At 40.2% G+C, this 21,949-nt stretch overlaps 1 protein-coding gene across 8 annotated transcripts in view; it reads right to left on the reverse strand.

The window, feature by feature from the left end:
* MAGI2 (membrane associated guanylate kinase, WW and PDZ domain containing 2) overlaps positions 1-21,949 on the reverse strand; it is a 757,062-nt gene that overhangs the window by 217,940 nt on the left and 517,173 nt on the right. For all 8 annotated transcript variants that reach the window (XM_054216495.1, XM_054216512.1, XM_054216480.1 and 5 more), the window contains one exon: positions 11,076-11,155. In XM_054216495.1, coding sequence (XP_054072470.1) covers positions 11,076-11,155 — 80 coding nt within the window. The remainder of the gene's footprint in view (positions 1-11,075; positions 11,156-21,949) is intronic.

A 21,949-nucleotide genomic window follows, 5' to 3' on the forward strand; every position in this document is an offset into this window, starting at 1 on the left:
TTGCTAAATCTGGTGTTGTGAATTCTTTTCTATGTGAAAAGATTTTCTTTCAGAATTTCCCACATTGGAGCATTCCTTTCAATGGTCCTTGTAGGAATATTTCAGGCCACGTCTATTCTCATACCACACAATGCTTGCGTTTTAGTGGCAAATATCAACCTCGTGAAGTCAGTGAGAATTTTGCTTCTTGCTTCAGTGGTGAGTGGAATCCAATTTATAGGTTGTTAAGGATGTGAATTGTTAAAACTCTGGCCCTGTTTCTCCTGATGAGTTTAAAAAATTTCCCTCCCTCCCTTTCTAAATTTCATTACACATTCCAGCTGAAAACTGCTTAAGCTTAGCCACTTAACTTGGCAGCAAAATGAAAAAGGGATGCTATCAGAAACTGGACATGAGGAGCTCCCGCAGCACCAGCAGAAACTCAAGCTACCACAGCTATTTTGTGGTGGTCCCGTAGCCTTGGACCATCCTTCAGTTGCAGTCTAGTTTAAACTGTACTATCATGTTAGCTCCCATTTTCTGGCTCTGTTTTGGGGTCCATCACATTTGGGGAATGTGTTTATTTTATTCTGATATTAAATTGTAATTTGAAAAAGTTTTACAAAATAACAGGCAACCTTTATTGCCATTTTAAAATGTATTTTTCATTATATCTTGCATCACTGATAAACATGCTGCATTCTTTACAGTGTGTATTTACTATACATGTTATAATAAAGACTTAAACTGTAAAGGGCCATGTATCAAAAATAATACCTCTTATCTCTATGGAATTTTTCAGCTGAGAATCTCAAAGCATTTTACAAGCAAATAAGTTTCACAGCCACATGAAAGGTGTGTTTACATGACCCCGTTTCATAAAACACTGAAACTTGAAGTGATTTGTTTTCATCACATCATGAACTAATTAGGATGAAAGCCTGTGATTTTCCTTATCAAGGACCATGAGACCAGTTAGTAGCTTCTTCAGCCTGCATTTAGAAACCTTTAAAATCCTCAGGTCACTGGAAGAGTTAGACAGGCTGAAAATATCTGTACAGCCCATAGGATGCTTGTGGGTCTTGGGCACCTCCTCATTTAAACACCCAATGTGGGTGAGCAGTGAGAGCAGTGAGTACAAGACAGCACTAGCTACGCAATCAAGGGAAATAGACATATTTTTTTTCTATACTTTTATTCATTCTTGTCCTTGCAATTACCAGCTCTATTTAAGATTAAGGTTAGTACTCCACAGGGATTTGTATGTCTTAGATTGTGAGAAACTGTAATGGTTCTGAAAGCAAAGTAATAGTTAATAGTCCATTACAGCTTAAAGGACTTATCTGTCACACTGATAAGTGTGCTCCAAGGAAGTGCTCCGTGCACCCAAGACTTTCCCCAGGGGGATACCAGCAGGTTGCCCAGGGCTGGCCCCAGGGCATAGACAGCCAAGGTATGTACATGTAGACAGCTGTTTTGTCCTCAATGTTATTCGAGGATGGAGAAGAATTACTCTTACAAGCTGTGTCACGGCAACCAGGTTGTCCGGAGAAGTATCTTCCGAACTCCCAGGAAGAAACACGGGTGAGCTGCCCCCTTTCTTATTTTGATTATCGTTACTGTGACTACGGCATTGAAGGTTTTTTTGGTCATTGATGTCCAGCTGGTGTTGCCAGCACAAAATGCCCTTCAAAAGGTCATGATAGTTCAAGAAATTTCCTGTTATTGTTTAATTTTCCCAAAATTGAAAATACTAGCTGAAAAAAGCATGATCGATATGCACTTCAATGACAGAAAAAATTCATTGTGATCAATACTATTACAAGTAATGCCAGCTCCATTACAGAACTGATGGCATTAAATATTACTTAAAAATGGGGTTAATAAACTGCAAAATAGAGTTCTAAGTAAAAACTCTGTAGTTTAAAGGTGCAATATTCTTATCATCTGGAAACACCTGGATTTAAGTCAAAACTGGAAATGAATTTGGTAGTCTGTCAATCCATTTCTTAATTCCGAGTCATTTGTTCCTATCACAAAGCCACCAGGCCGGAGTGCGTGATGGGCAGTCCCTACTCAGAAGTGACTCAGGCCTGGAACAGGAAGGGTTTTGATGTCTGAATTGAAAAGCCTTTGCAGAGCAGTATCAAAAGTTTGCAGCAAAATTACTTATGTGTGCCTGGCACTCTCCGCTGAGCTCTGTAAGCATTGCTTAACTTGCCCTTGGGAAAAAAACCAAGTCCTTGGCACAGCAATTCAAACCATCCCAGAGGAGATGGTTTAAAATGTCTAGGGACAATGTCATGCTCTACCTTGCTCTCTTATTTTCTCTCTGGATTGATTAATCTGACATTATATTCTGCACCCCACCTGGCAGAGGAGCTTACACAACATGATTTTCCTCACTTGCAGGACAGTATCTCTTCCAGGCTGTAATAGAGAAAGTTGTTGTGTTTTAAAATAAAAAAAAGTAGGTCCCCATGCATTTTTTGGAGAAACAGATAGAAGCCCCATCCTCAACAGCGGATGCAGAGGAGGCCAAACTCTGGCCGTTAGATGGATGTGATACTTCAGAGCCTCGAATATTTTGCTAAGCTCTGGAGAGGATCAAGATTCGAGGCACAAGCTTGCGATTAACCTTTCCTCTTTTCTGTCTTCAGCTATCTCCCTCTTCACTGCGCAGCCTTTCTGGCTTGTCATCCTGTGCTCAGTTCCCTACCCACAAATAAATTCCCAATGCGGAGATCTGGATTCCCTTTCAGGCCCTGGGTTATCACATACCAGATGTTGCAGCAAGTACCCGGTACATCAGCTACGATGGGGTATTCTTGGCTTTTCCCTTCACAGTGTGACCACCCCCTCAGCCATCTCCTATCCGTCTTCCATTTGAAATCACTTAACATGACCGTATTCAGGCATAATGATTCTGTATTTTTCATGGAAAATATTAACTAGCATTTAGACTCCCGCCTCCAAATGGCTTCAGCGAAGAAGAGTTAAACCTACTTCAAATATTTCTGAAATCTCATGTGAGGTGGACAGGTGGACAGACAGAAAGTTTTTTCAATGTGGTTGGTAGCTGTTTTCTATTAACTGAGGCCAACAGGAATAATAGAAGATAACATAGACTAAATAAATTTTTATGAATTGCATGGCTGCCATGGACCATGGACTGAAAACCGTATTAGACACTTCTGTGGCCTTTATTTATCTGTGGCTTAGTCATATGTTATAATTAACATTAAGCTAAAATTCTCCAGGACATCTTTCCTGAAAAAATACACATATGAACTGCTAACAAAATAAGCAAAGGTCTCTTTAAATATAGTCATGTCTCATTCTATATAAAAGTATTATTTTATATGGTGACCTATTTAATAACCAACAACATTCCAACATTTGAAGAAAGGAATTACGCTATGCTGGTGCAAAGTCTAAAAAAGAAACTCTCCTCAACATATTTCCAACAGCAAATATAATTCCCTGGAAACAAGGTTTAAAATAGTAATGCTGGTAGACCCTTGACTACAGTGAAACAAATGGTACCATTTAACACACAATGTAACTAGCACTTAGCATCAGATATCAATCATGACTTGTGTAATTTTAGGAGTTCTTGTTTTGATTAGGAAAAAACCCTACTTTTCTGAAGATGATATCCCTTTCCACTTTGGTTTCCTGGGGAAATGAACTTTATGGGCTCATCCTGTCTGTCTGTTCACCATTTCCCTCTCTTTAAGTCTGCATCTATTGTTAGTTTTCAATTAAATTTAGCTGAGGCAGATGTCCCAAAGATAAATACATTGCCCCTGCATCAGACAATGTTACACCCTGAGCTCAGCGGGTACTTGTCTGGCCTGCACAAGCCAATTTGGATGGCAGAGACAACTTAAAAAAACCCAACAAACAACCAAAACAAAACAAAAAAAGCCTTTTACAAGCCACAAAGAGAAACATTAGTAGGAAGCAATGAGCAGAATACCATGTCAAGGGACACAGCGCTCACTGAACAAAGCCCAAACAGTAGCCTCCTCTCCCAGTTTGTATTGGGATCCACTCATTCAGAAGAAATAGGGGCTTGATCTGGAGTTGCAAAATGTCCATCTAAGGCTTTGTCCACTCAACAGTGTAGGACACTTCCTCCTCATTCCACATCCGCATACAACACTGCTCCATCCAAGTTTCACATCTAAATCTCTGATATGGACTCATCCCAATCAGCCCAAAAGTCCCACACCCCTTTGTACCCTAGACTGCAGAAAGATTTGGTTTCAAACTCAAGGCTACTACTACTTCAGTCAAGTGAAAACCTATTTGTAGATAAGTATTTCTGTGCTACAAGTTGCCACTAGTGGCATCGGCACACATAAACGGTATCCGTATAAGATAAAAGTTCAGTACTAGGTTTCCAGTGAAAATACGTATAACGGAATCAAGAAGTAATGCATTACCCATCAAACCAGCATGCCTAAGCCCAAATGCATCTATGAAGGACAAATATAAAGGGTCGATATGTCTTACTACAGCATAGTGAAGAATGAGGTAAACAATGACAAATTATTTCTTATTATCTTTGTGATTTACTTTTAGTTGCATTGTTGGATAGAGTTACGCATATGCTTAACTATAGAGCAGCTCACACCTACTAAAAGTAAGGAGGTGTATACAGACAGGCCAGCTACAGATTGATCCTGACAGAAATGATCAAAAATCCTGTGTACATAAGGAAAAAGAGCTGCTTGTGTCATAAAGCAGCCTGAGTCATATCTATTTTTTTGATGAAAAGAAATATTGATAGGTATTCAGTATGAATTAAAACAAGAAAGCAAGTGCTCCAGTTTTGAGACCATTTCTTACTCATTTTACATGTTCAGTTGCAAAATCTTTACAAGTGAAAAGAAAATTTATAAATAAAACAAAACAGTTTCAAACACAAACACATTTTTAGGATGCTCATCATGAAACAGGAATTATGGAGATTAATGATAATGCCAATTATTCATTCTTTCTTTTCATTATTTATCTTTATTCCATATAAATAATCTCCTCAAAGGAGGAAGAAAAATATCGGATAGCAAATACAAAATAGAAAAAATGAATTTTAAATCTTGTTTTTTAAAGCAGTAGAGTATGCTGGATTTTTCACCTCATAATAATAATAATATTACCTCATACATCTACAGGATGTCTTTGCACGGGATTTATTTGCTGGCAGCTGAAGTTAAAATGGATATATGCAATGGTTCATTATGCAGTTTGAACTCTTAACAAGAAATTAAAAATTTATTAAATGTAAGCAAGATGAGAAAGACAGTCCTAGGTTTTATTCCTTTCATGCCAACAGTCAAACAATCTAATAATATTATGAAAAGTTATTAATTTTAACAGAGTCTGGTGACGTTTGTGGAAATATAACAATAGAGGTGCCCATATAAACTTTCCTCTGTCACTGGAAGTCTGAGTTTAATTTCTAACAGTTAGATGGTTTAGGGAGGAGGAACACTTGCCGGAAACAAGTAAAATAGTCAAGATTGCAGACTAATTGCTGGGCTTCAGTCATTTCTAGGATTACAGAGCGACATGTAAAAATAGTGAGGCAGCAGCATAGAAGAGGAACACGAAGAGGGACTGTACGTAAAATGGTGAGGTTTTGAGAAAGAAGCATTTTTCAGCATTAAAACACATAAAATATATCACAAAATCATTTGAAAACATTTTTTCTTATATCTCAGTGCCGTTTAAAGGTTTCCAAACTGAACATGCAGTTAACAAAGGTGCTCCTGTGTCTCACAAGAGACGTGTCCAGCTAAAAATGCACTACATAAGGTTTCAGAAAAAAGTAGGGAAAAGTGGGCTTCTTTACTCAAGTGAACCTGGTATGAACATTCATACCAATGGTATGAGGTTCAACAAGGCCAAGTGCCGGGTCCTGCACTTGGGTCACAACAACCCCATGCAGAGCTACAGGCTTGGGGCAGAGTGGCTCGAAAGCAGCCCGGCAGAAAAGGACCTGGGGGTGTTGGTTGACAGCCGGCTGAATATGAGCCAGCAGTGTGCCCAGGTGGCCAAGAAGGCCAACAGCATCCTGGCCTGTATCAGGAATAGTGTGGTGAGCCGGACTAGGGAAGTGATCATCCCCCTGTACTCGGCACTGGTGAGGCCCCACCTCGAGTACTGCGTTCAGTTTTGGGCCCCTCGCTACAAGAGGGACATTGAGGTGTTGGAGCGTGTCCAGAGAAGGGCTACAAAGCTGGTGAGGGGTCTGGAGGACAAACCTTATGAAGAACGACTGAGGGAGCTGGGCATGTTTAGCTTGGAGAAGAGGAGGCTGAGGGGAGACCTCATCACCCTCTACAACTACCTGAAAGGAGGTTGTAGAGAGATGGGGGCTGACCTCTTCTCCCTGGTGACAAGTGATAGGACGAGAGGAAACGGGTTCAAGTTACGTCAGGGGAGGCTTAGATTGGATATTAGGAAACATTTTTTCACTGAAAGGGTTATTAAACATGGGAATTGGCTGCCCAGGGAGGTGGTGGATTCACCATCCCTGGAGGTGTTTAAAAAAAGGGTAGATGGGGCACTTAGGGACATGGTTTAGAAGTGGCTTTTGTCAGGGTAGGTTAAAGGTTGGACTCGATGATCTTAAAGGTCCCTTCCAACGTCAGCAATTCTCTGATTCTATGATTCTATAAAAGATTATCGGTTTCCTTGTGATCTACAGCTTTAATTTATTTAATTTTTGAGAAGTTCTGAAATGTTGGGAGATGATTGATCAAGATGATGACAGTGTTCCTAAAGAAGGAAAGGGAGATGAATTCCTGAGTTTGTGACTGCATGTGCACACCATGTCCCACGCAAAGCCCTGAGAAGGAACTCTGCTGTTCGGATGAACAGGAAAAGGGAGAAGTCCTATATGCCATGAAGTGGCAGGGCAAGGATATATGGAGGTGGAAAGTACTGATATTAGCAAAAGGAAATTTGCTTGGAGGACTCAAGATGGGAGATGTCCAATGGAAGATGTCGTATGTAGCATGAAACAAGGGGCTCAATTAGGAGAGAAAGATGAAGAGGACAAGGGTAGATGTGTGTGTCGTTGGCATGAGAAAGAGCGCTGAAGCTGTGCATGGCAGTGAGCTCACCATTGATTACCGGAATGGGGAAAAGGATAACCCGACAAAACGTGACAGGAGGGTGGGATTCAGTTCAAGATGGTTTGTCTATGTACAGGTGTTTATATGTGAACCAGATATCTGTGCCCTCTAATTGTCAAAACAGATCTGATAATCACAGTCAATGAAGTTTAAAGGCAACTCGGCTCACCCTAAATAAACATCTATATTTTGCAGTCAAGTTGGTGGGTGTAGAGGAGATGGAAAGACAGATGACAGATGAATGCTAGGTGAAATTAAAGCTTTATTTATAGTCTTAAGCCTACTTGTATTTGAAAACTAAGAGATAGGAGAAAGGAGGTTGACATAAAAACAAAGGGAGAGTTAAGAGTGATGGAGACTACAGAGTAAGTAAAATTTGTAGTCATGAAATAAGTGAAATTTTATGTCTCTGATCCCAGGAAATTTCAACAACCGTTTAATCCCCAAATTGGATAAAGTAGTAAATGTTCACTTTTGTCCAGAATGGAAAGTTTCCTAAAATGAATTAAAGAATTTGAAAAATTTAATTACTACATTTCTTGAACAAAAATGAACTTTATAAAATCTATGATATTTCACGCCATTAAGGCTGAACTGCCTTTTAATATTAAACTACATTTTTTACTGCCTTATGGGACTTGTCATTCTTTTCCATATTCTCTCCCAAAGAACAGACTCTGTTAGTAGACCACTCACATAATATACCTGTAATCATGTAAATCCTGTGAGTATGCTATGTAATATGACTTTACAGAAAACGTATCAACCAGGGAATCTAGCTCACAGAAACAAAGGGGGCAGAACAAGAACTTCTGTAGTACTCTACAGATAAAAATTGGTTAACCAATTTCGATGTGAAAAATAAAAAAGGAATAATTTAAAAAAAGTATTCCAATTCAGAAAACTCTTATATTTAATTCATATTTTCAGGAGAGGAGACACAATTATTTTTAATAAAGTCAAGATTTTCTGGAGGAAATCAGAAACGTGTACAAAATTCTAGTTCTTATTAAAGAATTACGTTATCTCTGCTTATTGCTATTATGAAACTCAGGTAGGCACCATACAAACAGACAGTAAGAGGCAATTCTTGCTTCAAAGACCTACCATCTAAGTAGATCTGACAGAGCAAAAGTCGAAGTAATTTGCTGAAACTTACACAGAAGTTCCATGACAGAGGCAGAAATAAAGATCAGCCTTTAAAACCTCCTGACCTACAAAGGGGTTTAGACCAGTGGGTGTCATTGAAGGAAACAGAAAGAGTCCACAGCACGGAGGCAAAGAAAGCTTGACTTGGTAGAGCTTGTCAATCTCTTGGCAAAAGCATGTGAAAATTTTTCCAAGAGGAGGGATGTGCTGGAAGGTTGGTTCAGATTTTGCAAAGAGAAATGAGCAAGCACGGGGATTTGCAGATACAGAAGCCAGAGAAAATGAAGAAATTGTATTTGGCAAAGGAGTATTGAAGAGATGAAAGTGGAAGAGAGGAAAAGCCTGGAGCGGAGGGGGCCCTCAATATTGCTATCCCAGAACATCAGGACTCAAATATTGCACGCTGCTTGGATGTTGCCTGGTGTGGAAACTGCGTGCTGGTGGCAGAATGAAGGAGGAGGATTTGGCAGGATTTGCCCTGAAAGGAGAACACAAAAGTCTGGTTGTTCAGAATGAAAACCTGATAGCAGAATCTGATAGGTGACAAGGACATCATAATGTATCTCAGAGAATCAATACAAGTTTCAGATGTGACAAAATGAATGTTAATGAAAAACACAAGTTATGCAGATAGCGATAAAGAAGCAAGGTAAGTATCATTTCCTATCTAAAACACTGATGTTTTTCTAAAATTTTGTATCTCTGAGTAAAATGTGCCAGAATAAACCATAAAGTGTAACAGAAAAGATGTTTGGCATAAAAAAACACCTACCAAGCCATAGATGAAATGTGCGTGAAATTAATCCTTGATCTGACATTAAATCTAAACAAAAATTCCACATCCCTGTGTGCTGTAACAAAGTCCCTGCTGTTGGACCTCAATGGCAAGCTACACTCATTTTAAGGCGTATTAGTGATTTTTAAGAACCTTTTCTTCTGCAAGTATTGGATTAAAAAACCCCAAAACCACATATGTGAACTACGAGAGAACCTTAGGAAGAGAGAGGATGTTGCAAGAACAATCTCTGTAAGACTAGAAGATCTCTCCCTAAAGTCTTTTATGCTTCACTTTGAGTACTTTGCATTAATGAGCTGAGCAACTCTTAAAAGAACAACATGACCCAGCATACTATAGTAATTCAATAATCCAGTAGTCAAATAACTACAAAATAATGCTGCTTCTTTACTGCACCGATCTTCATTTTAAATTGTTTCAGACACTTTGACTTTTTTTTTTTTAATATTTCAGTGTTTGTTGTGATCTCAGTATACAACCGTTAACAGAAAAAGAAAAAAGAAAAAAAAAAAGGAGCACGCATTTACTCCAAGTAACTCTGTGATATGTTACTCCGTAGATATTGGTGGATTTTTCTTCTACTTTTCCCCCTAGTATTCCCTGAGGAGCAGGCAAAGATATAGCTTCATATAAGTAATGTGAGAGATTTATAATGCAAAACTCCTGTGCCCTTGTTATGTTTCAGTAAGACGCTTCTGTTGTATTCACTGTAGAATTTACTCCGGGAGCTAGTGTTGTCAGTGCTAGAATAAGCATCACAAAATCATTCAGACATGTAATTTCTGATGTCAGAAGAGAACGTCAGAATTACTGCTGAAATAAGGAAGGGATTTTTGGAATATAGCAACATTTCAAAATGAAGCCATATGCAAAAAAAAAACCAGGGAACATTCTTTACCAAACCACTGACCCTGCATTTCATAAAGCCAGCAACTCCTCAGTGACCTCTTTATCAGCCTGAAACGGCACTGAGCTTTCTTTCTGTTAATAGTATTTACATTAACCAAATTAAGGTATTTTGGAAAAATTAAAATAAATCAAATGCAGTACATGAAAGCCTCTTAACACATTTAAAATACTTAAAAATGCTTTGAATTAATGCACATAGCACGCATGCATTGAATCCTCTGTATCTCGCAATAATAAAATAAGTAGCAGCCTTTACAAATCATCACTTCTTAGCTGTCTAACTGAACTGACACTGAACTATAAAACAATGAAAAAAAACCCTCCGCAGAAAAAGATATATTACAATACATTTTTACTTAGGCTTCATTAAATGATTTTGATGACTGAAACTTTACCAGAGAAAAAGCAGAAATTATACTGAATGCATGTAAGGTAGTTCGATAAGATCTGTATTATTTCATATCTCTGAATCTCTCAATATAGCCATCTCTCCTGCACAACAGCTACAGCTCCTCTAAGCACCCTCGACAGTATTTACGCTTTTAAATTTTAAACCCTTAACAATGCGATACCCCCCAAATCCAGTCCTGAACTCTGACCGACGCTGATCTCTTTTCTCCCTCCCACAGCCTGTTTTATCAGCCACTATTTTGTTTAAATTGGCTACTAAATAGCATAGCACTGTACCTTTAAATACAAATCAAACAATATTCATATTCCCACGGTGCTGCTAGTTTCCCTTATGCATTGAGTCGCCTGTAGATTAAAAGCTCAGAATCTGAAAAGGGATTCTGTTCTGCAGACCAAAGTTCTCTGTAGGAGATGAGGGAGAGGGTCAGTCCCGGAGTCACACACACAACAGGCAGAAAACACACTTGTGATCCTCAGCTTTGGATAGCATCAGAAAGGGGAATAAAAAGCAGAAACACATGGCACGCTGAGAACTGGTATCACTTATGGCTTCTAACCAAAGCAGCAATTAAACACCTTTCTTCATTCCCCCAAATGCCTGATTTTTGTAAGAGCTGAGAGAGAGACACACACACAAAGGCAAATCCCCTCTAAGCAGCAACGAAAACTTAATAACCTACCATTTTCTTTGCACTCTTCTGGAGGTTTAGCCTTTTTCGCAAGTCGTGGATCCAGCCATGATGTTGTCTTTGTGTTATGGCTGAAAAGAAAAGAGATCACTCTGAGCAGACACATACTGAAAGGAATCAAGTTTATTCCTTAAGAATAAAGGGTTAGTCCAACAAAATTGCAATCGATACACTTAATTTGCTTACTGGTTCTAAGTAGCCCTGAAGGAGGTGTAAGAGTAATTGTGCAAGGCAGCTGTAAATTTGGCAACCTCAGCTCCCTGTCCTCAAAGCAGCTATTTTTATTAAAATCAACTAGAATGTTGCCAAGTTAACCTCATTGAAAATGCAGAACTCATCCAGAGCAAAAGGAATTTATTACAAATACAGTGTTCTCCCGTTGAACGAGTGCAGGCGAGAGGATTCTGTAGCATTCTCACAGTTTTCGGATAGAATTATTTTTATCTTAAACCTGTCCTTTTCATAAATACAGGTTTGTTATTTCTCACCAGCAGCACTGGCAAGGCATAGCAAAAGTGATGCAAATTACAGCATGCTCCTGCAAAGTCTACATTTCCGGACAGAGTGATTAATGATACTTTGTTTAACAAACCTTTATCTCTCCATATATAATCCTTCCATCGAGATAAAATAGATATGCACAAGCTGAATGAATCATGTGGCTCCTTTCTATACTCAGAATAGATCTTTGAGGAATCAGCCATCAAATAGCATTGAACTGGCACAAACTGTTTTCGGGGAGAATATTTTGCCAAATGAATTGATACTGAGCACAGCTAATGAGACTTAAAACCACGTCTTTTCAATGTATACCTTTCCCGCAAGCATTAGAATTTGCAGCCAAATATTTTAAACATGTTAAGAAAGGAAGACTATAAAACAGAAAAGGATGTGATCATCACTCCTTTATTTTTTGAGATGCCTTTCCTACAATACCATCATTCAGAGTCACTTCTAACCCATGTTTTATTTATCTGATACATCCTAGGAGGATGCTTGTTCTATACAATTTATATAGTACTGAATTATTTAGTGTATTATTAATTTCCTGTATCGTTTTAAAGTGTACTTAAGACTTCTCTTATAAATATCAGTATAAGGTGTACAAAAACAGAGGACCTGGCAAGAAATGGATTAGTATGCAATTAGTAGTTGGTGAGTTACTGATTAACCGATACAGTCCATGTGGTCCAGACACCACTGGTTCCCCGAGGGAAAAAAAGAAATGCGTAGAGCCAGCTCCTCCTCTCACCTTGACTCCCTGTCAAGTCCATGGCAGATAACTTACCCTCTGCCTCGATTTCTCTCTCTCTCTTCTCTCTCAAAACAGAATGATACTACCCACTTCTCAGCATTACCGTCACAATGTTAAAGCCTCCTTCACATTTTGGTTGGGGGAAAAAGGTAGATGAGAGTTATGTACGGATAAAGTGGCAACTGAAATGAAAATTGAGGCATTTAAATTCCTATTTTCAGCATGCCCTAATCTAGAACACCATTCACGACAGGTGAAGAGGATAAACAAAACCTTCCCCCACCTTGAGAGCAGGGCTATGTTTGCAGAGTATGAAGAATGATAAGCCAAAGGTAAAGTAAATTTGAAACGACGCCTGCAGCCCATGCTTGATTGCAAATGTAACTAAGACGCTTCCTCTGAAGCTCCGGCTGCCTGTGGTCTCCTGTAGGGTGTATTTTTATACTGCAGTCACAGCCTAACTGCAGCTTGTGCAGCCATACTTGAGCTAGCTTTAAATTAACTAGGGGAGGGACTGGCAACGAGGTCACTGCAGCAGCACGGAGCTCGGCGTGGGCTCCTCAGCCCAGCGTCTACTGAGCTACTTGGGTGCAGCCAGCAGCGCTCGCCGAGCCCCCCGCTTCCATGGGTACCCCGTCAGCGGTGCCAGAGCTCAGGGACAGCTTGGACATACCTGTGGAAGCTGCAGACGCACGTCTGGAGCATGGGCGTGTCTGCACAACAGCCACTCTCTCCCAGCTGCTCATTCTGAATGATTTTAGGGACCTCCACCGGTTGCAGGGACTGTCGGATTCACAGATAGTTTCCCGTGGCTTATATATTTACGACTACTATTGGTAATGTTTGCTGTGGCATAAAGTGGATCGCAAAGCATTTTACAAAGGAAATAAAACCCATCACCCCTGTTTCAAAGGTGGGAAAATGGAGTCACAGAGTCATCACGTGACTGTCCACAGCCACCAAACAAGCCAGGGGCAAAGCCAGTTCTAGAAGCAACTCTGCTGTTGCCTGTCAGCTGGCCAGTGTTTTCCGCACAAGTCAACACAGCATCAGAACAGGCCAATTCACCAGCCCTGAAAACACCCCTGTGACATTTCTAGAATAGACCTGAGAAACAAGCTTTCAGGCATCTGTAAAGACAGGTGCCAAGCTGTCTTTCAGCCCAATTCAGTATTAATATTTCAAAACGTGAATTAGTTGAATTACAGCCTCCAAGGCTTTTGTTGAAACTGAGAACAACAGCAAGCAAGCAGTTATGCTTCCCTTCAGCATAAACGTGGCTTCCATAAACCCATAAACTGATGTCTTCCAGTTTTGTGCACTGTGGCCATTCTAAAAACCATAAACAAACTAAAGTCAAAATCGTTTCCAACAGAAGTGATCCTTCAGTCTGCAGAGAAATTTCAGAGAATGAAGACGGTATCTCGTCTAGATCAGCTCTTACAGCACTCAATCTCCTCTTCTACTTACCGTCTCTCAAACCCATTCAGCTACTTAGTAAAAGCAAAAGTCATCCTCAAGGACTTTTATGTATAATAAATTGCCTTATGGTCTAGACAAGTGGTCTGTGCCGGGGGTGGGGAACTGGCTGACCAGCTGCACCCAGAGGGTGGTGGTAAATAGCTCCTTTGCAAAGTGGCAACCGGTCACAAGTGAGGTCCCCCAAGGATTGCTACTGGGCCCAACGCTGTTTAGTATCTTCATAAGTGGTCTGGATGATGGGACCAAATGTACCCTAATGAAGTTTGCTGATGACACCAAACTAAGTGGGTAAGTGGACACTTTGGAAGGAAGAGCCACCCTGCAGGAAGACCTGGATAGGCTGGAAGAGGGGCCTAAGAAGAACCTTATGAAGTGTAAGATCTTGCACCTGGGAAAACATAATCCAGGAGTGCAGCACAGGCTGGGATCTCTCCATCTGGGGAGCAGCTCTGTGGAAAGGGACCTGGGGGTCCTGGTGGACAACAAGCTCATGAGTGAACAGTGTCCTGCAGCACAAAGAAAGCCAACAGGATGCTGGGTTGCATCAACAGGAGCATCACCAGCCGAGATAAAGAAGTCATCATCCCACTCAACTCAGCACTTGTCAGGCCACACCTGGAATACTGTGTTCAGTTTTGGTCCCCACCACACAGAAAAGATGTGGACAGGCTGGAGAGGGTCCAGAGAAGGGCCACCAATATGATCAAAGGACTGGGAATCCTGCCATATGAGGAAAGGCTGACAGAATTGGGTTTGTGCAGCCTTCAGAAAAAAAGGCTTAAGGAAGACCTCATCACGATGTTCCAGTATTTAAAGGGTGGCTACTAAGAAGACAGAGACTCCCTTTTTAGAAGGAGTCACATGGAAAATACATGGGATAATGGGTACAAGTTACTCCTGGGGAGATTTCAATTGGGCACAAGAGGAAAAATTTTCAAAAAACTATCAGCCATTGGAATAATCTCCCCAGGGAAGTGGTGGATTCCCCATCATTGGACACTTTTAAGATACAGTTGGGCCATCTCGTCTAAACCATGTTTTTGCAGATGATCCTTGAGGTCCCTTCCAGCCTGGTAGTCTATGATTCCAGGATTCTATGATTCTATGAACTAAAGGAGCAAAGTGCCTTTTGAAAATCATCCCTCTCTCCTTACCCATGTCCATGCTGCTCCCTTTCTCTGCCTCTCCACTTTATCATCTCCACTAAACACGCATGGTACGTCTTGCAACGGAAAGACAGGTGCTTCTAGAAGAAGACAGACTTGCTTCTAGACAGGTGCTCCAGTGGGTAAAAAAAATGTTCCTGTTCTGAAGACAGACCCTACGTGAAAGAAGGCAGAATCAACCCTACCTGTCTTCTAACACCTCTTCAGTACCCTCAATGTCCTCTTTAGCCCAACATAATACCGATTGCTTGGATCATCTTAGCAACCAGGTACACAACACACAAACACTCCCACAATGAAGACAGAGATGACTACTGTTGTGCTGCTTTCAGTAAATGGGGGAAATAAGTAGTCCTGCATTACAGCATAGTGTTTTGGTATATGTGTCTACTTCTGTCCTATACAGGAGGTTTATTTGGCAGGATACTGTTGCAACCTCTCTTGTGCCGACTTTCAAGTTGTGGGTTTTGGAGAGATGCTGCTCCTGCTATGGCCGCTGCCGCCCTAGCACTATCCAGTGTTGTTCAGAGTAACCTCCTATTACCTGTCTTCCACCAAGGACTAGAATTGGGATTAGCCAACCCCAGACAAAAAGAGAGGTGGCTTCTTCCCCACACAGCTAGGACGTGTTGGGAATGAGAGGAAGAACAAAAGCATGGTGGTGCCAGTTTGCTGAATGTCCCAGGGCAGGCTGCAGGGACATCTCAGGAAAGCCACCATCTCCCCTGTTCCCTCTTCAGCTCAGCAATGGACTGGAATCTGTAAAAGCTAAAGCTTTTATTTACAGAACAATATTTAATTAATAACAATATTTAGGGAAATAATATTTAGCATCTAAAGAGTTTTTAATCTAATTTAAAGAAGCCTTGATAGGAAACTTTTAACAATGGGAAAGAAGACAGAAGGAACAGTAAAGTGGCCAAATTAACACCAATGGCAAAAGTAACATTAACATATCTCTGCTGCATGAGCTGTGAACATTAAATTTTCTTAAGCACTAAAAAAAAAAAACCCTTGTAAAATGTACGGTGTATAACTTGCCTGCCTTACCACTAGGTCTAACCATTTGTGTCCATTTGGGAAGTCTTACAGACAGACGAGAAGGAAAAGGGGCTGGGGATTTACAGATTAGTTATGAATGAATTGCAGATGAATAGCCCAGGCAGTTGTGGAATAAATGCACAAACAAGCAGTTAGAGCAGTTGTCACTGACTGAATGAGAGTGAAGTGATGCAATAAAAGCATCCTGTGAGAAATACAGCTGTAGCTCCACCAGCATTTTCCACTGGCCACTGTTTCATTACTCAGCAATAACCATACCTCATCATGAAGAGGTAGGTTTAGAAAGTCCATCCTTACACAATTTCAGTGATCTCAATTACTAGCTAGGAAGACGGAGCTAAGATTTAAGTGCTGGCAAATCAACTATGCACATCTTAGAATCTGTCTTAAAATCAAGAGCAAATACCTAATTTTGGAACCTTTGAAAGAGTCAACGAAGGATCCCTTTGGTTTTGCTCCAAGCAGGGGAGAATGGGAAAAGCATGACATTTTAAAATTAATCCTAATTTGTTACCTGCTGTACAAAATAGAAACCTCTTATAGGCCTGAAGTGTATTGCAAGTTTGAAAAAGAATTTTTTAAAAAAAAGGCACTCAGTAAAGCAGTGGAGCTTAATATTGTAGCCAAAAGTCAATAAAATAGTTATTGCTGAATTATCTTAAATCCTCCCTATTTACCAACTATTTACATCCAGCAGAAATAGTTTATTATAATCAGTTCCCCAGTATCAATTACAGACAATTTTAAACATATGTGAAAAAAATATTATTCAGCTGGTTTACACAGAGTGAAAGATAACTCAGAATACTTCCCAGAAACCCTAACTCAACCCCCTGTTCTTCTCCAGCTCTTTGTAACTCTGCTTTTAAGACTTTGCAAAGACTGTTTATGCCCCAGCTCCCAGTTTTCACCACTGTATCCAGGTACCAGGACCAGACCCTCTCCGGAAATCTCACTGGATACTCATCCAGACCTTTTGGAAATAAAAAACATTAGGAGTGTGACTTTTCTTATTTAACATTGTATTATCTTTTTATTGTAATTATTTGTTAGACAGTATATTATTTTACTTAAGATTTGAATATAATGGATTTGTGTTAGCAATCTGTCAGTTTAAAGCACTTTGACAGATAAAGTTTCTTATACTAACAAAGCCCTGAGACAATCTCTGGAAACATTTTTGAAGGGAACATAGAAAGTAGTTAACTGACAGCAATAGCCTTAATGTCTTTTGAAAACTCTGCAAACCTATTCTAAATTGTGACTCCTGCAAGGTGTGTAATTTGCACATTATTGTGAAAGGCATTTCAAAATGGGTATTTACCAATGTGCTGCTTCAGTGTATTTGGGGACAGCACATATGCGTTTGTTTGGGTTTTTATTGTGAATACATTACATTCAAGATGGTCCTCAACGCAACAGCTTGAGCAAAGGGGAGTATAAGAGACAGAGAAAAACAAAATGCCCTGTAGGCCACCTGACTTCTAAACTGCTTACTCCTCCCTCCTTTTTCTATGCCTAAGATTTGTAGATCTGCAGAGCTTTTCAGATAGCACAATAATGATTTTCAAGTAATTTACGTCTAGCGGGGCAGTGACAGGAAAACGGAACATTAAAACGGTAATTTCGCAATTTGTCCTTTGTCGGATGCTACCTGAACTTCTTGCACACATGTAGGGACAGATACAAAAGGGAGTCATCCTCTGGCTATGGTTTGAGTGGCAGCAGTTTGCTCGTTTGCACTGCATTCCGTGCTGCCACTCTGTTAGATGTGCTCGTAGTATGTGGTCCTTGAGAGACACAGATTTGGGGGCGCCTATCCTGTGAATCCCAGATGGCCTTGGGCAGTAGGTAAGCACTTACGTACTCAGCCCAAACACAATGGCTCCAGGAGCAGAAGATGCTTATGGAAGATTTTTGGGGGGAATATTTAAATGCCTAAAGTCTCCTGTGGTAATTTCTGCGGTTTAAGTCACTCTCTTTGACTCAGGCTGTTAATTTTTGACGAAGAATGGGCTTCATCTCATGTGACTTCAGCCATCTAAAAATTAAACTGTTAATTGTGTGAGATTCCTCTCTATTCAAGGGAGAAGCACCTACACAGAATAATTTATCTTACCTAGCTTCTGGTGGGATTGGGGACCTAACTATATGCTCTTAGAGACATGCTAGGTGCTGTGGCATCTCCCAAATGGCCTCTGGCTGCCACTCCAGAAGGGCGCTGGTTTTGACAGGTTCTGTGTCATATCTGCCAGGTTCATGGAGATGTCTTGGGCTATTAGTAAGCCTCCACAGTAGTGCTTTGGCTCAGATCAGGAGGTCACTTTTCAAGTGAATCTCTCAGTTATCTTCACTTACATGCCGAGCATTCCTGCAGCTTGTAAGCTTCTTTCCCTTGCATTTAAACCAGATGCTGCACAGCAAGAGCTCCCCTACTGCATTACAAGGCATTCACAGGCATGCAGACTATGGCACCTGAAAAGACCTAGTAGCTGTGGATGCTGGGTCATCAGCACCAAGTGTTTCACTGATATCAGTCTACTGATGTTACTAGTTTAGATATGGACATGGTTTAGATCAGAAGGAATTCAGACCGGTTTTAACTCAAAGTTAAAACTGGACTGAGTTCAGGGGTTCAGGAACTGAAGACAATTACGTGCACTTCTAGAGATCGACTTAAATTAAGTTTCATCTGAAAGGAACCCAGTTCATGTACTCTGAAACATGAACCAAATCACAGTGCATTGAGAAAATTGGAAGATTTGCTTCAAAAGTGTACTCCTGACACAAATTTATATACTACTGCAGATGTACCCTTGGATATCTGAGGGCATCTTTACTGGTAGAAGCACCGACATTTAGGCAAATTCTGCCCTTATCTTTGGACAGGATGAATCAGCCTCTGGAGATAATTATCTCTCTCCATTGACCACAGAAGGAGTCTTGACAACTGGTTTATGCTAGATGCCTAATGGTATATGGCAAGCCAGGTGAGCTGAATCTTCTAGTTCAATAAATACCAAAGAGAAAAATTATAATTCCAGTACAAACATCAGAGGAAAGATGTTGGAAGAGGAATTCTGCAGAGCAGAGCAACAGAGACCTTTGTGGGAAAGACAAGAAATAAGAAAATGAGGAAAGACAACAGAGTTGAGCTGGCAGTTTGACCTGGACGTCAACATAGATAAAAACAGCAAGTGAGAGCAAGGGACAATACAGCACTAGTGCAGACTGAAAACATCTTTATGACATCAAAAGACAAGAGAAGAAAAAATTCAGCATTCCCCAAATTTTTTCCAGTTCTACCATCTCCCCGTTCCTAATTAATTTGTCATGAGCCAAGGAAGTGGTCTCAGGAGAAAGAAACCAAGGGAGATCTTTTCTGTTGCCTGTCCCACTGTATGTCATGTTGAAGTCCAAAGAGCATTACAGATTTGATCATTGTTATGCTGGGCAAAACAGATTATCCAATACCACATATAAACAAGGAAAACGAATTACGGATATCTACGGTCATATTCACAAGAGCCCTGATGATTCAGAATTGTCCACACAATAATGTCATACTGATATAAAATGGCTCGATTCCCAAAGAAGAAGAATCCCGTCAGAAGTGAATATTAAAACAGCATGTGAAAAAAATCCTTCATCTTAATTGCTGCTTAATTAAAGTAGCAGAAATAACCACACAATCAAAACACAGTGAAATTCAATGTTATGCACTGATACGCTGGTGATATAACATACTCGCAAAAGTGCCAAGCTAGTTTATAAGAGATTGGGTAATTACTGCAGGATATGGAAGTAATCTTGAGCAGGTAGAAGGGTGTATTCCACCTCAGTACTTGTAGTATCTTTTAGTGCAAAAGATAAAGTTATCAAATGTAACGGTGTAGCCAGGCTTAACTAATATATCCTGCTTTCTGATAGTGAACTGATGGAGCAACCAGGAACAGCTAAATATATCATGATTCTTCAGGTAAGCAAGATGTTAGGATAAACGTGTTATTCCTGCAATCAAAAGACTTTCCTCCCTTAAAAATTACTAAGAAGAAATACCGATCCCATTGAAGTCAGGAGCAATATTCTTAGAAACAAACTAGGTCAGGATTTTACTTTTCCAATGTGTAGCTGTACATCTTTTCAGGTAACACCTGAAATAGCACCAGCTGTATTCAAAAACTTAATGGCTGTTTTTTACTGCGAAGAGGAGAGTCCTTGGAAGAGGCCTATTTTATAGCTGTTTTGTAGTCTTTTACGGTGCTCTCATAAAAAAGCAGCTTTAACAACTAGAAAAAGATACTGCAACAAGTCCAAAAAGCAATGCTGACTACACTGCTCCGAGAAGTAGGTGTTGAAGTAGGAAGAGACTGAATGTCTATGAGATGTACTGGGAAGTGGTCTGTTAAACCTCATGTGGCCAAATTCTCCTAAAAATCATCACCACACGTCAAAGAAGTTGATAATTTAAAGATGTATTACAGAGGTTTGATTATATTCCAGACTTTTCTCCACTAACAAAACAATTATTAACATAGTATAAGCAAAGGAAATCATACGTGCTTTTGAACTGTACAGAGTTAAATAGCTTTTATTATGGGGTATGTAATGTCCTTGAGACTATTCATCAAGGCTTAGTCATAGCTCAGCTTCACAAACTGCAGCTTTTCCTGATTTACTGTCTTACTCTCCCCACACCCCTTCCAGGGAGCTCTGCTGCCTATAGGTGGATAGAGGCCTGGAGAGAGAGGCAAAATCAATTCTGCCTTTTGTAAACAAGAACCATAATGTGTAACCATCTCTACAGGAGAATCTATAGTGTCATGGTGTACGTGATGGAGCTGGAGAGTTGGGTGAGGGCCGCATTTAAGGCTGACTGCACATGATAATGATGCACCGAGAGCCTTGGTCCTTTTGTGTTCCCTTCAGCACTGCACCGGACCAACACAGCAAACATCGATTGCCCAGGATCCAACAAAGCCAACATCTGCTGACTTTGTGAGGACAACACGACGCTCGTGTCTCTAGTATGTGGCTTGAGAGTGGTTGGCAAGGTGAGGTCTGAAGGTTGTGGGGAATTGCAGCCTTTCCTAAGCCCTGGGAAAAGGGAAAAATTTAAAATCAGTGATGAAATTTATTTAAGCATGCCAAAATAGGTCACACTCATCAGCCCTATTTAAAGTAGGAGAGAAGGAGCAGGACTGGAGGTTTTTTGGTGGTATTCCAATTTATATACAGTGATTTAATTATTGCATGTTCTCATTAGCATATGTTCCCAATGAAAGCAAACGTAGGAGATGGACTCCTGTTTGTGTGGTGTGTGCCTGTATTTGAAAATTCGGATTCATATGTAAGGGAGGCTGGAAACAGCCCAAGAAATGTACTTAAGTAGCTCTTCCTGAAAAACAGTGGTAAGTATTATGCAGTAAGAAAGGATCTCTTCCTGTTCTGTCTGTGAATGCTAATATAGGTAAACCTAAGGTCATGCACCTATGTTAAAAAAGGAAAAGAAAGGAAGAAACAGACCAAGTCTTGCTCTAAAATACAACTGTCCTCTCAATCATCCAGTGAATCTTTTTAGACCTTGAGGCAGAGGAAGTTCCTTCCAATGTGCTTTACAAAACACTAACTGGGCCGTTAATGATTATCAAATAAATAATACTGTCTACAGACAGTTATCTTTCTTCTTATCAAGTCACTCCCTCTCTCGCTGCAAATCTGCCCTTACTTCTGATGGTAGTTTTGATAAATGAGCTCACGTACAAATTTTAGAGGTTAGTTTGAGGTGAATAAATGAAAATGCTGTCAAGAAATCTAAGACCTTTGGGTATACCTGTGACAACCTGGAACCTGAGATCCGTTACTGCTTGAAGTCCTTAGGGTTTAAAGGCACAATTCAC

This window comes from Rissa tridactyla, chromosome 1, assembly GCF_028500815.1.
Source record: "Rissa tridactyla isolate bRisTri1 chromosome 1, bRisTri1.patW.cur.20221130, whole genome shotgun sequence".
NCBI lineage: Eukaryota > Metazoa > Chordata > Aves > Charadriiformes > Laridae > Rissa > Rissa tridactyla.